The 17185-nt window shown below is 42.1% G+C and overlaps 1 protein-coding gene across 1 annotated transcript; it reads right to left on the bottom strand.

The window, feature by feature from the left end:
* Positions 1-11959: 11959 nt before the first annotated feature.
* On the bottom strand, positions 11960-16067 carry LOC123191521 (triacylglycerol lipase OBL1). The gene is made up of 4 exons (XM_044604227.1): positions 15634-16067; positions 14011-14309; positions 13174-13207; positions 11960-13073 (listed from the first exon to the last, which is right to left on the bottom strand). The coding sequence occupies exons 1-4, from the start codon at positions 15968-15970 to the stop codon at positions 12181-12183; spliced, it is 1563 nt and encodes a 520-aa protein (XP_044460162.1). The 5' UTR covers positions 15971-16067; the 3' UTR covers positions 11960-12180.
* Positions 16068-17185: the final 1118 nt, after the last annotated feature.

The raw sequence follows: 17185 nt of genomic DNA, 5'->3' as shown, positions 1-17185 counted from the left end.
CCGTAGCCACCGAAAACCAATCTAGACCCATTCCGGCACCCTGCCGGAGGGGGAATCCCTCTTCGGTGGCCATCTTCATCATCCCGGCACTCTCCATGATGAGGAGGCAGTAGACCACCCTCGGGGCTGAGGGTATGTACTAGTAGCTATGTGTTTGATCTTTCTCTCTCGTGTTCTTGAGGTGATACGATCTTGATGTATCGCGAGCTTTGCTATTCTAGTTGGATCTTATGATGTTTCTCCCCCTCTACTCTCTTGTAATGGATTGAGTTTTCCCTTTGAAGTTATCTAATCGGATTGAGTCTTTAAGGATTTGAGAACACTTGATGTATGTCTTGCGTGGGATACCCGTGGTGACAATGGGGTATTCTATTGATCCACTTGATGTATGTTTTGGTGATCAACTTGCGGGTTCCGCCCATGAACCTATGCATAGGGGTTGGCACACGTTTTTGTCTTGACTCTCTGGTAGAATCTTTGGGGCACTCTTTGAAGTACTTTGTGTTGGTTTGAATAGATGAATCTGAGATTGTGTGATGCATATCGTATAATCATACCCACGGATACTTGAGGTGACATTGGAGTATCTAGGTGACATTGGAGTATCTAGGTGACATTAGGGTTTTGGTTGATTTGTGTCTTAAGGTGTTATTCTAGTATGAACTTTATGATAGATTGAACGGAAAGAATAGCTTCATGTTATTTTACTACGGACTCTTGAATAGGTCGATCAGAAAGGATAACTTTGAGGTGGTTTCGTACCCTACCATAATCTCTTCGTTTGTTCTCCACTATTAGTGACTTTGGAGTGACTCTTTGTTGCATGTTGAGGGATAGTTATATGATCCAATTGTGTTATTATTGTTGAGAGAACTTGCACTAGTGAAAGTGTGAACCCTAGGCCTTGTTTCCTAGCATTGCAATACCGTTTGTGCTCACTTTTATCACTTGATACCTTGCTGTTTTTATATTTTCAGATTACAAAAATCTATATCTACCATCCATATTGCACTTGTATCACCATATCTTCGCCGAACTAGTGCACCTATACAATTTACCATTGTATTGGGTGTGTTGGGGACACAAGAGACTCTTTGTTATTTGGTTGCAGGGTTGTTTGAGAGAGACCATCTTCATCCTACGCCTCCCACGGATTGATAAACCTTAGGTCATCCACTTGAGGGAAATTTGCTACTGTCCTACAAACCTCTGCACTTGGAGGCCCAACAACGTCTACAAGAAGAAGGTTGTGTAGTAGACATCAAGCTCTTTTCTGGCGCCGTTGCCGGGGAGGTTAGCGCTTGAAGGTATATCTTTAGATCTTGCAATCAAATTTTTTTGTTTCTTGTTTTAGCACTACTTTAGTTTATAAAGGAAAACTACAAAAAAAATATGGAATTGAGTTTTCCTCATACACTTCATCTTTTTAATATCTTTTGTGAGTATGATGGAAAGGAAAACTGTGCCAAAGTGTTAGAAGAAGAATGCATTAAAATGTTTGGCACTAAATCTTTGAATGATGAGCATGATTGCAATGTTGTTAGTATGAATTCCTTGAATATCCATGATGCTAATGATATGCAAAGCCACAAGCTTGGGGAAGCTATGTTTGATGAAGATGATATTTTTTGTCCCCCAAGTTTTGATGAGCAAATTTATTATGATGAAAGCATGCCTCCTATTTATGATGATTATATTGATGAAAGTGGATTTGGAGAGGTCATGACTTTATTTTGTGATGAATCCACTATTTTGGAAGAGGTTCCAATTGATTATGAGAACAAAGTTGCTATCTATGATGATTATTTTGATGACTTGTATGCTATAAAGAATAATGATATCCATGAAACTTGTCATCATGATTTTAATTTTCTATTGGATTATGCCTCACATGATAATTATTTTGTTGAGTTTGCTCCCACTATTATTCATGAGAAGAATTTTGCTTGTGTGGAGAGTAATAAAATTTCTATGCTTGTAGATCATGAAAAGAATGCTTTAGGTGCTGGTTATACTTGTGAGGAAACTTGATATTATCATCATGCCTAGCTAGGGGCGTTAAACTTGATAAAATTTCTATTCTTTTCATGATCTACAAGCATAGAAATTTTATTACTCTCCACACAAGCAAAATTCTATTCTTTTCATGATCTTCATGATCTACAAGCATAGAAATTTTATTACTCTCCACATAAGCAAATTTCTTCTCATGAATAGAAGTGGGAGCAAACTCAACAAAATAACTATCGTGTGAAGCATAATCCAATTGAAAACTAAAATCATGATGACAAGTTTCATGGTTATCATTATTCTTTATAGCATACGTGTCATCACAATAATCATCATAGATAAAAACTTTGTTCTCATAATCAATTGGAACCTCTTCCAAAATAGTGGATTCATCACTAAATAAAGTCATGACCTCTCCAAATCCACTTTCATCAATATAATCATCATAAATAGGAGGCTTTCATCATAATAAATTTGCTCATCAAAACTTGGGGGACAAAAAATATCATCTTCATCAAACATATCTTCCCCAAGCTTGTGGCTTTGCATACCATTAGCATCATGAATATTCAAGGGATTCATACTAACAACATTGTAATCATGCACATCATTCAAATATTTAGTGCCAAACATTCTAATGCATTTTTCTTCTAGCACTTGAGCACAAACCTTTCCATGATACTCACGAAAGATATTAAAAAGTTGAAGTGTATGAGGCAAACTCAAATCCATATTTTTTGTAGTTTTATTTTATAAACTAAACTAGTGCTAAAACAAGAAACAAAAAGATTCGATTGCAAGATCTAAAGATATACCTTCAAGCGCTAACCTCCCCGGCAACAGTGCCAGAAAAGAGCTTGATGTCTACTACACAACCTTCTTGTAGATGTTGTTGGGCCTCCAAGTGCAGAGGTTTGTAGGACAGTAGCAAATTTCCCTCAAGTGGATGACCTAAGGTTTATCAATCCGTGGGAGGCGTAGGATGAACATGGTCTCTCTCAAACAACCCTGCAACCAAATAACAAAGAGTCTCTTGTGTCCCCAACACACCCAGTACAATGGTAAATTGTATAGGTGCACTAGTTCGGCGAAGAGATGGTGATACAAGTGCAATATGGATAGTAGATAATGGTTTTTGTAATCTGAAAATATAAAAACAGCATGGTAACTAATGATAAAAGTGAGCACAAACGGTATTGCAATGCATTGAAACAAGGCCTAGGGTTCATACTTTCACTAGTGCAAGTTCTCCAACAATAATAACATAATTTGATCATATAACTATCGCTCAACATGAAACCAAGAGTCACTCCAAAGTCACTAATAGCGGAGAACAAACGAAGAGATTATGGTAGGGTATGAAACCACCTCAAAGTTATTCTTTCTGATCCATCTATTCAAGAGTCCGTAGTAAAATAACACGAAGCTATTCTTTCCATTCAATCTATCATAGAGTTCGTACTAGAATAACACCTTAAGACACAAATCAAAAACCCTAATGTCACCTAGGTACTCCAATGTCACCTCAAGTATCTGTGGGTATGATTATACGATATGCATCACACAATCTCAGATTCATCTATTCGACCAACACAAAGAACTTCAGAGTGCCCCAAAGTTTCTACCGGAGAGTCAAGACGAAAACGTGTGCCAACCCCTATGCATAGGTTCATGGGTGCAACCCGCAAGTTGATCACCAAAACATACATCAAGTGGATCAATAGAATACCCCATTGTCACCACGGGTATCCCACGCAAGACATACATCAAGTGTTCTCAAATCCTTAAAGACTCAATCCGATAAGATAACTTCAAAGGGAAAGCTCAATCGATTACAAGAGAGTAGAGGGGGAGAAACATCATAAGATCCAACTATAATAGCAAAGCTCGCGATACATCAAGATCGTACCGACTCAAGAACACGAGAGAGAGATCAAACACATCACTACTGGTACATACCCTCAGCCCCGAGGGTGAACTACTCCTTCCTCGTCATGGAGAGCGCCCGGATGATGAGGATGGCCACCAGCGAGGGATTCCCCCTCCGGCAGGGTGCCGGAACAGGGTCCCGATTGGTTTTCGGTAGCTATAGAGGCTTCTGGCGGCGGAACTCCCGATCTATCCCGCTCCCCGAAGTTTTTAGGGTATATGGGTATATATAGGAGGAAGAAGTACGTCGGTGGATCTTCGGGCTGTCCACGAGGCAGGGGGGCACGCCCAAGAGGGTGGGCGCTCCCCCCACCCTCGTGCGCAGCCCGGGACTCTCCTGGTCCATCTCCGATACTCCGTGGGCTTCTTCTGGTCCAAAAATAAGTTCCGTGAAGTTTCAGGTCAATTGGACTCCGTTTGATTTTCCTTTTCTACGATACTCTAAAACAAGGAAAAAACAGAAACTGGCACTGGGCTCTAGGTTAATAGATTAGTCCCAAAAATCATATAAAATAGCATATAAATGCGTATAAAACATTCAAGGTTGATAATATAATAGCATGGAACAATCAAAAATTATAGATACGTTGGAGACATATCACATATCAATAAGCTTAACCATGACATCCAGTTAATCCAAGCATAACCATCCACAAACCAAAGCCATGATCATTAAACAGGGAGCATATCACTAAACCTGAGCATGGAAACATTAACAACATAGTACCATAGGCACTTGCAACCATAAGCACTATATCAACCATAAGCACTATATCATCGCCTCAGAGCAGAGCACACAACATAGATCGAAAGTTAGTTCCCAAAGCAAACATGGAAGGAAGGAGAGTCCAGGGACTTACCTTAGTAGTTGTAGCCAAAGAGGCAGTCATTGGAGCCTAGACATGACACCATGTACGGACCGCTGGATTGTCTAGTTGTAGAGCGCCTTCAGCTCGACAACCGGCTCCACGTGTCCCTTGAGCATGTCAAGTTACCTCGACTTGTAACAACCAAGTCAGGTCTCTCTCGAATGGACACAACACAAAATGATATCATAACAATATTTGAGAAGAACATGTAGCCATGCTACAAGAAAATGGAACCTTTATTCCATCATGACCCAGATAAGCTAGACCAAGAGTCAAAATGGGAATGGGCCGACCCGGCCCTGGCCCCAGCCCCGTGGTCCCAAGGTCAATATGTGAGGCCACGGGCCGACCCATTTCATCAGAATTTTGTGGCCCCATTGACCCATTGTGTACATGAGGCCGACCCAGAATTTAGCAAATCTTTACACAACCCAGAGGATTATAGATTTTTTGAACCAAATGTTTGCACAGTCCAACAATTGTGGCCTCGCCAAATTACTAATAAGTCCCCAAAAGATTAGACATGTCAGCAAACGTGTACACAATACAGTAAAATGAAAGGTCTAACCTTTTCACATTTAGTAAAATGGCGAGATCATGAGATTACATGTTTCAAAGAGCATCAAGCAAAAGACCTCAATCCAATAGATTCGAACAAGATCAAAAGATTACAAGTTTCAAAGAACGTCAAGCTAATGACCTCAATCCAACAGACTCAGACAAGATCAAAATATTACAGGTTCAACATGCTAAACTTTTCACATCCAGTAGGTTATAGAGAAAGCTAACATATCTTTGCTTCACCATCTGCTTGAGGTTTAACATCAATTGCTCCAACAAGCATCAGTCCTCGATATCTATATTTACAAAGAAATGTTACAAGAGTGATTCTGTGCACATCAACTAAATAGTATATTTATCCCTAAAAAACTAAATAATATATTTGTGAACAGTGGAATATTATTTGTAGCAAAGGCGTGTTCCAGAAAACCAATTCATGATCAGGTTTGCAAGAAAATACACTTCTAAATATCCATTATACACTACTCATCATCCACTCCGCAACATATTCTAATCAAGTTACTTTAGTTAGTAATGCATATTTTTAATACAGTTTGGTGATGAAAAAAATGAATCTGAACTACACATTCATATCTGATAGAAAAAAGATATATATATTAGAGATCAAGTATAACTTGGGGAAACCAAAAACAAAAAGCACTAGTTCTGTGTGTAAAGCACTCTATATATTCATCTACATGTTTGGGCTGCATCTTGCAAATAGTTCCCTGGAATAAACTATAGATATGAAATCCCTCATTAAAAAGCAGACTTCATACTTTAAGTGTACTTTCATATACATGGCACTATATACATCAGAAGGTTTCTCATACCTTGTAAGTCCATTATAATGTCATGAACTGAACCCAAGCTACGTTGAGTATTAGATGCAGAAAAAAAAGAAGAAACTTGTAAACTTGAAGCATTAACAAGAAACAAAGAAGAAACTTGTGTCGTATGGCTTTACCGTTTGTCCTTATCCAATCTTGTAAGCAAACAAGAGCTTCAAGTGTCGTTGCGGTCATTCGACTTTGAAAATCTGATAGGACTCTCTTCCCTGTGCTGAAGGCGGGCTCAGATGCCACCGCAGAGGCAGGAGCCGCCAAGATATCTGCTGCCATGCGACTTAGCGTTGGGTATTCACCTGAGTTCGTCTGCCACCATGCAAGGATATTGAATTGATCACTTCGACGGATGGGTACCTTTGACAAGTACGAATCAAGTTCGGTAGAATCCAAATTTGTTGATTAAACAGTGAGGGCGACATGTTGGTCCCAATCATCCATAGGATCTTCACCACTTACAACCATGCCATCACCACCTCCTTGTGACATGGGATCTGATCCATTGTCATTCAATTGGAGGTATTCATTGAACAACCCTGGAACACATTTTTTATTTTAGCAATCATTGTTGCAGCTTCGTTCCCAAACTCTAGGCCAAATCGGAACTCAATATATTTTAACTTGAATTGTGGGTCCAAAATCACTGGAATACAAAGGCTCAACCATGTCATCTTCCAATACCTTCTGAATTTTCTCTTCATATATTTGACCGTTGTGCCCATCTCAGAATCCTCTTCATAATGTTGTTGCTCTAAGGTCAGCTTCACTTTACACGTTTCATGGAAATACAAGTTAGCAGTTGGATATTTTGTGCCGGATATCACATTAGTGGCTTCATAAAATACCTTCAGTAGCCTGCAAACATATTCGGCATTTTCCCAATCCTCAAAAGATGGCTTGAAGGTATATTGTTTATCTTGAATGGCCAAAGAGTCAAACACTCCGCGATACTCTTTTCCTATATCAATCATCATGTAGGTTGAGTTCCAGCGAGTTGGAACATCAAGACTTGGAGTTCTCCCACATGATACACCATGTTGCTCAACGATTTCTTGAAATTTTTCCTTTCGACTTGGTGAGCTTCGAATGTATTTCACAGTTTCACGTATCATGTTGATCACTGGACCAAGGAAGTTCAATCCTGCTTGACATGTCAGATTTATGACATGGGCGGCACAACATTGGTGAAACAACTTGCCACCACCAGGTAACATCTTCTTAAGCAGGAGATGTGCCTTCAATAGCTTCATCATTGCACCATTATTCGATGCATTGTCTAGCGTCACAGCAAAGAGATTATCTCCAATGTTCCACTCTCTTATGAAATTCACCATGATGTTGAACATTGCAGCTCATGTGTGCGGCGTCTCCATAGCGGCAAATTTAACTATCCTCTTCTGCTGCTTCCACTCCCCATCAATGAAGTGAGCTATGATGCAAATGTACCCCACTGTCTGATTTGATGTCCACAGGTCCGTGGTCAAAGAAATCTTGGATTTGGAGTTTTGGAACATCCTTTGCAGAATTCTCTTCTCTTCCTTGAATGCTTTCATGCAGTCCTCCTTCACTGTTTTTCTACATATCATCTTGAAGCTGAGATTTAGACTAGAGACAAATCTTCTAAATCCACCATACTCCACCAATGAGAATGCCAATTCATGCAACACTATCATCCTCATCAGCTCTCGGCGTGCTAATGCCTGATTAAAGGTCCAAAGCCCCATTGGAACTCCATCAGGACTCACGATAGAAGCACTCAGTTGTCCATAAACTCTAAGAACCTTCTTCCTTTCCCTGGGAGCAACTGCTTGACGAGCATTCCCGTGAGAGCCTCCCAGCGATAACTTGGGGGTGGGCTGCGAGCGTGCCACCTGGCGTGCTCTCAACCGCCGCCACGTGTCGCTCTCTGGGCGGTCCCTTCGGATTTTGTTTTTCTTTCGCATGCGTTTTCGGCTTTTTAGACATTTTTCGGTTTGTTTGGCCTTTTGGCTTTCCACCGGTCTTACTTAGCTTTTGAAAAAAATCTAACTTTTTTTGGCACAAATAAACATGTTTTTTTGCTTCCACAAGATGTACGATTTTGTTTCCACGAGAAGCACGGATTTGCTTTGGCAAGAAACATGGTCGTGCCTCTCGGAATAAAAAAACATGTTTTTTCCTTCTGCTGGAGGCACGGTTTTGTTTTCGCGAGAGGCATGGTTTTGCTTCCGCGAGAGGCACGCTTTTCAAAAACAAAAAACACGTTTTTTTTCGTGAGAGGCACGGTTTTGCTTCTGCGAGAGGCATGAATGATTTTTTTTTCTTTTTTTTCTTCCACGAGAGGCACGGTTTTGCTTACCTGAGAGACACGACCGTGCCTCTCGGAAATAAAAAAAACATGTTTTTATTATTTTTTCTTTTCATGAGAGGCACGATTCTTTTGTTCGGTTTTTTCGTTTGGTTTTTTTCAGGAAAATAGTTTGTGAAAACCTATCAACATGGGATCTAGTTTTGAAGATCTCGACGCGAGGAATCCAACAGTAAAAACGGTTTAAGATTTGGACGCACGGTTTAAGAGATAAGACGTTTTAAATAAACAGGTCTTGCAAAAAGAGAAAACTCCTAGGTTGCGACCAGTGGTGCACATGCAGCGCCACTTGTCGCAACCCGCTGAGGTGGAAGTGATCTTTGAAAGGTGTCCTCCTCAATTAGTGACTTCAGGCTTCCCTTCTTCCCGGTATAAGCGAGACATACGGCCCCCGCTCCAGAACGCATTGGCGCTCGCATGATCTCTACACGGCCCGCAGCCTATTAGCTTTGACCGCTAGCTATATTACTTATGCACTTACAACTAGCTCTGTGATATATACACGTGTATTGGTCCACTGGTTTTTTATTCAGATGTTTTCTTATTGATGAAAAATATTTTTTGAATTTTAAAAGGTCATTAATTTGAGAGAAGTTTGTAGTTTATAAAACTTCATGAATTTGAAAAATGTTCGAGAATTGGGAAAAGGTTCATAATTTTGAAAAAAGATCATGAGTTTGAAAATTGCTCGTGAATTTGAAAAAAATTAATGTTTTGAATAAAGATCATAATTTTGAAAAAATGGAATTCAAAACAAATTCATGAATTTTAAAAAATCAGAAATTTTAAAAATTATTGTGATTTTGAAAAATGTTCATAAATTTGAAAAAAATATTGAATTTGAAAACTGATCGAAAACTTTGGAAAAATCTCACAAATTTGAAAACAGCTTGGCAATTTAGAGAAAACAAAAATGAAAAAAAACTTATTGAGAAAAACAAACACTGGAAAAAAACCAGGAAACACCCTGTGGAACCTTCTAAATGGTTCTCCAAACGGGTAGGGGAAAGAGAATGATGCTAATGTATGGCGTGAATGAGAAAAAAAGTTTAATGGGTCGAGCCGAAGGTCGAACGGAGGGTGTGCGTTAGTTGCAAAAATAATAGGAACTGGCGCATAAACGTTAAGTAGGAATCATGGGTATTTTTGCCGTTTCCTAAGAAAAAAACCCAATTTTTATCTGATTCTCAACAAAAAAAAAACCATTTGGTTTTCATTCACCTAAGAAAGAGCCAAAAAAAATGTCCATTCACCTAGAAACACCTAAATTTATTCGCTTTCCCTAAAATCTAACCCTCTTTCCAACAGATTGCGACGATTAAGGTTTAAGCATTTTAATTATTATATGCATGTGACAGTTTAATATTATATCCAAGAATATCAATCCGTATAACTAAGTACTTTTACTCCCCGCAAAAGAAAGTACTTTACATTTTTGTTTCATTTATTCAATCTATCCTGGAATTGTAGGTCCTCAACTTAGGGCCGTAGAGTGGTGGGCAAGGCAATTCTCTCTTTTGCACTCTGTTTTATGAAGAATTATTTCATAGACCACTTTTAATAATTAAGGTTCGGCTTTAATTTACGAGGTGCTTAAATTCTAGTTATATGTTGGGTTATTTTTTTGCTGAAAGGTCTATCAATATACATGTTAGATAAAACCAACCCTTACAAGAGCTTTCAAGCAAGGATAAGAAATTATAGACATACTCTTGAAGAAATCGTAACCGTCTTCCATCTATATCCACCGATGGCATGCCTTCGGCAATGCTCATTGGCCGCGCTTCTCATGCGGTCCTCGCCTTCGGCCTCGCGCTACGGCTTGCAAAAAGTGACTAATGCGGCACCATAAAAAATTCCAGGCACCTAACGTTTAGCAAAACCGCCAAAAGAAAAATAGAAAGCTTCTCCAAAGCACACCTCTTTTCCTTGGTAGCGGAGATTTCCAAGCGGGGCTTAGTAGACTTAGATGGAGGGATAAATGGGTTTTTTGCGGGTAGGGATAAATATTGTTGATAATCATCCATTCAACCCCCAAAGCATAGTGTACTCCAGAGTGACATGCTACAGTATTGATCCTTTAAATATCAGTAACAATTGTAGTCTTTGGCCTCTCTTACTAATTATCACATGCTTATCGAAGTAGAATATGCATGCATGCATTTATAAAAATGAATGTATGCACATTTATATGTGTGTTTGTGTCTGTGCCGTGTTCAAAAAATAAAACTCAGTGACGTGCTAGATATGACCATGCTCGTAACGACGATGAGTTGCTACATATTACTCCCTCCGTCTAATAATATAAGAGCGTTTTTGACACTACATTAGTTTTAAAAACGTTTTTATATTATAGGATGGAGGAAGTACATTCTAAAGGGTTATCATACACGTACATACGTGCATACATATATTGTCGTCAATACCAATGCAATTTGGCGCGCGACCTATACGGTGCACGTAGCAAGATATGCATGATCGGGGGATCAGGACAGGGATAGTGCATGAGATCGGTCGTATCCGACTGGCAACTGCACATCGATTGATAATTGATACTACATGTTCATGGATGGCTCTGTTTCGTCCTCTTCGATGAGTGCATGATTCTATCTTCAGTTCACCTGATATCAAATCACATATGTCAATGTATTTTGGATGTGTTTATAAGAGTAGGGTGACGTGTGTGTTCATAGGAGCAAGGGTATGTGAGCATATATTTATGTACTGTGCTTCTAGAAAAAAATACAACAGTGTATATATTTATGTCACTAGTTGTGTCTCTCTACTCACTTTTGCCATTAAAAGTCACAATTACTCAAAAATGCCATTGACCTGTGAGATGTTTGCTCAAAAATATCATTAGATATCTAAAAATTGACATAGTTCGGTTAGATGTTTGCTCAAAAATGCCATTAGACATTGTTATTTTCACGTCAAACCCGTTGACCATGTTATATGACAAAAATAAGCCTAGACACACATATCAATTCTATCTATCTCACAATGATAAGTGTGGACCCACTTGTCAGGAGTAACCAAGCGAATAATTTGACAGAAAAATAAGAACGATGTTGGGATCAAGTAGGCCTCACACTTTATTGTAGTGAGATAGTAGAGGGAGAGCTAGCATGTTGGTCCATAGGTATTTATGTCATTATAACATGGCAAAAGAGATTTGAGATCATAATAGTGGTGTCTATAGTGACATTTTTGAGCATGTGTCTAACGAAGCGATGACATTTTTGAGCGGTTGAAATTCCTAGTGGCAAAACTGAATAGTGAGACACAACCGGTGGCATATAAATGATAAAAACCCAAATTAATTTTATGTGATGATGAGGAGAAACACTTGAAGACAAATTATACGGTTGATTGATGAAAGTAATTACCACAACTAGTAGCTCCTTCAATTGCATTATATTCATAAAGGCCTTGGATCGATTTATTGCCGAGACAGAGCGGCAGGCATGCACACAGGGGAACACGTAAGCGTACTAGGCTTAATATAGCACACACACGATACGACACGACACGACACGACACAACCGAAACAACAACTTATTCATCACCAATTCTCTCTCTTGTGGTCGTACACACACAGTGGGTCTGAGTTAGACTTTTAGAGGAGTGACTTGGGCGCGATACGGCCGAGGCGGACGGCGTTGACGTAGTCGCGCGGGCTGTGGGAGGCGAGGCCGGGGACGAGCAGGCCGGAGGCGCGGTAGAGCAGGGAGACGGGGCCCTCGCGGTAGTCCTTGCCGGCCCTCGTCCAGAGGAAGGCCCCCTTGAGCAGGTCCCCCAGCGCGTTGCCGTACATGGACAGCAGGTATCGCGGGTCGAAGTAGTTGGGGTTGGGCGCGTCGCCGGGGAGCACCTTCCCGTCGTACCACCCGTCGTAGTACACGCAGGAGCCGCCGTGGGTGAACTCCGCCACGGGCGGCGCGTCGAACGGCACCCGCGGCACCACGTCGTAGCGGTACACCACGCGGTAGAAGGCCGTCGCCTTCTCCACCTCGGCCCGGAAGAAGCTGACGAAGGTGGCGTCGCCCACGCGCGGCTGCCCGTAGGTCTGCACGGTGCCGAGCCTGCCCAGGATCTCCGTCTCCCCGTGCAGCGCCAGCAGCGCCGGGAAGACGGCGGCGAGCGCGCCGCCCAGGCTGTGGCCGGTGATGACGAGCCGCGCCTGCGGGTGCGCCTTGAGCTGGTCGCGGATCACCTCGCGGAGCTTGTAGTAGGCGATGTGCTTGCCGATGGGGGCGGCGCCGTTGGGGGCGTCCTTGGGGAAGGCGCGGTTGGTGTCCTTGCCGTCCTCCTCCTGGAGACCCAACGCCTTGAGGAAGCCGGCGTGGACGTGGCCCATGGCGCCCATGCCCAGCCATGACAGGTTCACGTCTGTCGACCAGTCCTGCATGTTGAATGGCTCCGTGCCACGGAACGCCACCACGACCACGCTCGCATCCTTGGCCCGATCTGTGAAAACGAACGCCTGTGTCGTGTCCTCCTTGAGAAACTCTGCAGATACGTACAGATTAATACTAGCAATTCTCTCGGTGATCCAAGTAGTTTAACCATCTCGATCTCTTGATTAATTCGTGCTAGCTTTGATACTTACTGTTCCAGCCGTTGTAGAACCCCACGAAATTGAACTGCAAATTACCGCGCACATATATTAGCTTACTAATTAGATATATAAATATAATGCTCCTTGGTTATCATTCGAACTTCTTTAAAATGTCTGCTAATATACATGTAAGATTACATGGCTTAGAAGGAAATATTATTATGCAGTTGGGAAAGAAAATCTCTACTAGTTTGTCCACGTATATCAGTGGAGGCCTACGGTGAAATTCAGGGCAGTCACAGTGAAATTTTCTTGGTGTGGGATTTGGTTTGGTGGGGTGGTTGGGGGTAGTTAGTAATCCAATCTCCAGTTAATTTAGCATTTTAGAAAACAATTATATGTGCTACGTGAAAATCCATCCTGTATTCACCGACGTTGGGGGCCGTGCATAGTTGTGCACGAGTCAGCAGATCTATGATAACTTTGCACAATAGGAAAACAGATCTAAAATAACCACATGTCTATATATTTTTGTACAGACACTTGTCTCCGCGCATCGATTCATGCATGCAGATTGGCATAGAAAAATTAAAGCCCCGCATGTGTATATGTTTGTCCCAAAATGATTGATGTCCTTGCTACCGTTGAGCAGTGTTAGCTGCCGTCCTGTTCTCATGCATACATATAGTCCAACTTGTACGCATTAGATCATTTTTTTCTTCGAAAAACGCATTAGATCATTTGATCTGTCCACTTGTATTTCACTTGTCTCTAAATGTTTTTTCCTTTAATAATCAGAATGTATGCAGTTACGTTGCTGCACGTAGAGTAAGTATATTTTTAGGAAAAGAATTTTGTTGATCATTTTATGTGTGTAATTTTAGTTACCTTCCACACGTTGTTGACCACGTTCTTGACGAAGGCGGCGTTCTCGTACGCGATCTTGGCCGCCATGACTGTGATCTCGAGGATGAGGTACTGGCGCAGGACGAGGGGCGTCCCAGCCGTCACGTACCCGCCGCTCTCAAGGTCCGCCACCTCGCCGGAGACCACAACGTCGAGCACCTGCAGCTGCCGCATGTCGCCGACAGATGCTGCTGGTGCCGGCTTCAGCTCTGTCCTCCCGTCGATCATCCCGATCATCGTCCGGAAGTTGGCCGCCTCCCGGCGCGGGATCACCAGCTTAACTGCATGTGGAGTGCGCGCATCAAGTCATGCGTTACATCCATTCCACACGCATTCAATTCAGATCAGGTGTTGCTATCATGCATGCGTGCTCCATTTGATTTAATGACTAGTACGAGCTATCAATTCATGTTAGGTACTGATACGTTCAGCTGCTAAATGCTACTAGCAAAATTTGTTGTACAGGCGAGCTGCTTCATTAACCAACTGTACTCCTACGTACTCATGCATACATATCCTGACTTAAGTGTTTTCTATGGTGGAAATATGCATGGCAATTAATATGCATATATTATATGTGGCATGCGTTGATTAGGACAGTAACTTGGTCATACGAAAGAAAGGAAAAACAGACATGACACTTGGGAACAAATAAAAAATACGAGTTGATGGTGTGTCATTTGCTTACAAACCCTCCACATGCATGACTTTTACACATGGACACAGTCTTCAAATGCAAGTTCTATCGTTACGTTGAGGATACTGGATGATTTAATCTTCCGAATTGTGAAGATATATATTCATTTTTTTGTTATATATCAACAGTTAAAAGTCACATAAATCTGACTTCTTCCCATAAAGAAAAGGTAAATATGAACTCACATTTATATATGTGTGTTTTATGTGTTGTTGTAAGGATTTAGCACATATGTGTACTTAAACTTGATTAAATTAACACTCTAGCACTTGGAAACAACCATAAAGAAAAACCTCACACACACACACACACACACAAGACAAATATAAGAAGAAGAAGAAGGAGAAATAGTGAGAATACGGCGAACTTTAGTTAATTTGACAACAAAACATAAAAATATTACGTGTGAAGGAAATATGTGAAACAACTTGCATGGAGAATGGCACATAGTAAGACAGAAAAAATATTTAGAAAAATAGCCATGCACTCACACACACACACACACACACACACACACACACACACAGAGAGAGAGAGAGAGAGAGAGAGAGAGAGAGAGAGAGAGAGAGAGGATCATACATGGTGTCGTTCTGGGTCGTCCATGTAGATAAACTTACCACATGCAGTCATTACACATGGTTCCATACCTTTATATATCCATGTCGTCAATTTGTTGGTCCTTTACTCATTTACTTGATTATAGTTAAACACGCTACACGTTTGTACATAGTAAATTTATTTTGTGACTCAAATTAAATCAAGTTGAGCTAAACTGGAATTGATCATCAGCTTGGCGTCGTGCACATGTACATATATTCGTCTCAATTTGTGTTAGCTCCCATTTCAAGTTGATAGTGCATGAGTTAATTAGGGTCAAGATGGTCATATGATATACTGTGAATACGTACATCTGATGATGTTCCATATGATGCCGAGCAGGCCTCCGTTGAGGGCGAAGAAGTTGAGGAGGAGCTCGACGATGGCCCCGATTATCTTTGCCGGGTAGTAGGCAGCAGCGAGGGCCTTCTGGATGATCTCGGTGAGCGTGACGAAGATGTCGCCTGGCGTGATGCCGACGTCGCGGGTCGTCTGGTCGCCGGCGTCGACGAAGGCATAGCTGGTGATGGGCCGGCGCAGGATCAGCAGGGACAGGATGTCGATGAACCGCACCTTCTCCGGTCGGATGATCAGCTTCTCCTCCCCCAACTTGGGACGACCAGCAGCAGCTGATCCGGCCGCCGCCATGCTCGCCGAGGGCGAGTGCTTCTTCCTAGCTTAGCCTGACTACGTGATGTGTGTGTAGCTAGTGAACGATCGATGAGCTCAAGGCACACTGATACACTGGGGAGAAGGGGTGCCTTTTATAGGGCTTTGGAGGGAGACAGGCAGGGCCGGGCCAAGCCGGGCCGGGCTGGGCTTGCTGTTGAGTGATTGATTGGCTAGGGCCAAGGTAGATGGCTAGCTAGGGTTTTGCGTACGTAGTAGGGCCGGTGCATGCATGCGCTTGCTGGCTTGTCACCGCGTTTTGTGGATCACGTGGCATGTGACTCTGAGCTGTGTGGCTCGATCCTTCACCGGCAACGTCTTTTATTTACCAGTTGTGGGATTGGTGGGTGACTTTCTTTAGCAGCAGTTGGTATTGGTTATATACTAAATGACCCTTTCTTGACCTTAATTAATTATTTCATTGATCCCATTCAAAATTTATTTCTGAATCTGGTCCTGGAAGTCACGCCAAACCGTTCCAAGTGATTCCTACACTTAATGAAGTCAAATTGTTTGGCTTCACTCACTGTGTGTATGGGGTACTCCAAACGATTTTAAGTGTTTGAAATCTGCGTTTGGTTCGGCTCCACTGTGTGTATAAGCCGCTACAAATGGTTTGGTGTGACTTTGGGGGCTAGATTGCGAAATGTTAGAAGGATGGAGAGGGATTGGTGGAATCGTTGATTGTATTGCTTGATCCTCATGGGCATATATATATAGGAGTACAAAATGATAAACTTGAAGTACAAGACAAGGCAGGACAAAATCCTAGTCTATCCTATACTTCCTAATAATCATATACTCAACATCCCCCCGCAGTCACAACGGTAGCGACGCAGACGGAGAGACTGGAGAAGAATCCGAAGGCAAGCCGACGGACACCCCCTCCCCCAGAGTCGTAACAGTCGATGCATCGCGGAAGTCGTGGCTGGAGTGAAAACCGACGAGGTTGCTCAAGCAAGGCGGTAGCCTTTTGTGCCGTTTGTCGAGGTAGCCGAGAGCGTAGGGTGGTGTAGCCGTGCAAAGAATGTCGTGGTCGATGTCGAGTCGGGGTGGCTGGTGTCGAGGAAGTCACCGTGGAGCCGCGGGCGCAAGGAGGCGCTGAGTTAGTCATGCGCGCAGTGGTGTCGAAGTAGTGGTGCGTCGGGAAGAAGACGTTGTTGACGACGTGGCACGGCGGGTTTGCCAAGCTCA

This window comes from Triticum aestivum, chromosome 1A (assembly GCF_018294505.1).
Source record: "Triticum aestivum cultivar Chinese Spring chromosome 1A, IWGSC CS RefSeq v2.1, whole genome shotgun sequence".
NCBI lineage: Eukaryota > Viridiplantae > Streptophyta > Magnoliopsida > Poales > Poaceae > Triticum > Triticum aestivum.
Note: the sequence above shows the minus strand (reverse complement) of the source record. Positions and strands in the feature narration are given on the sequence as shown.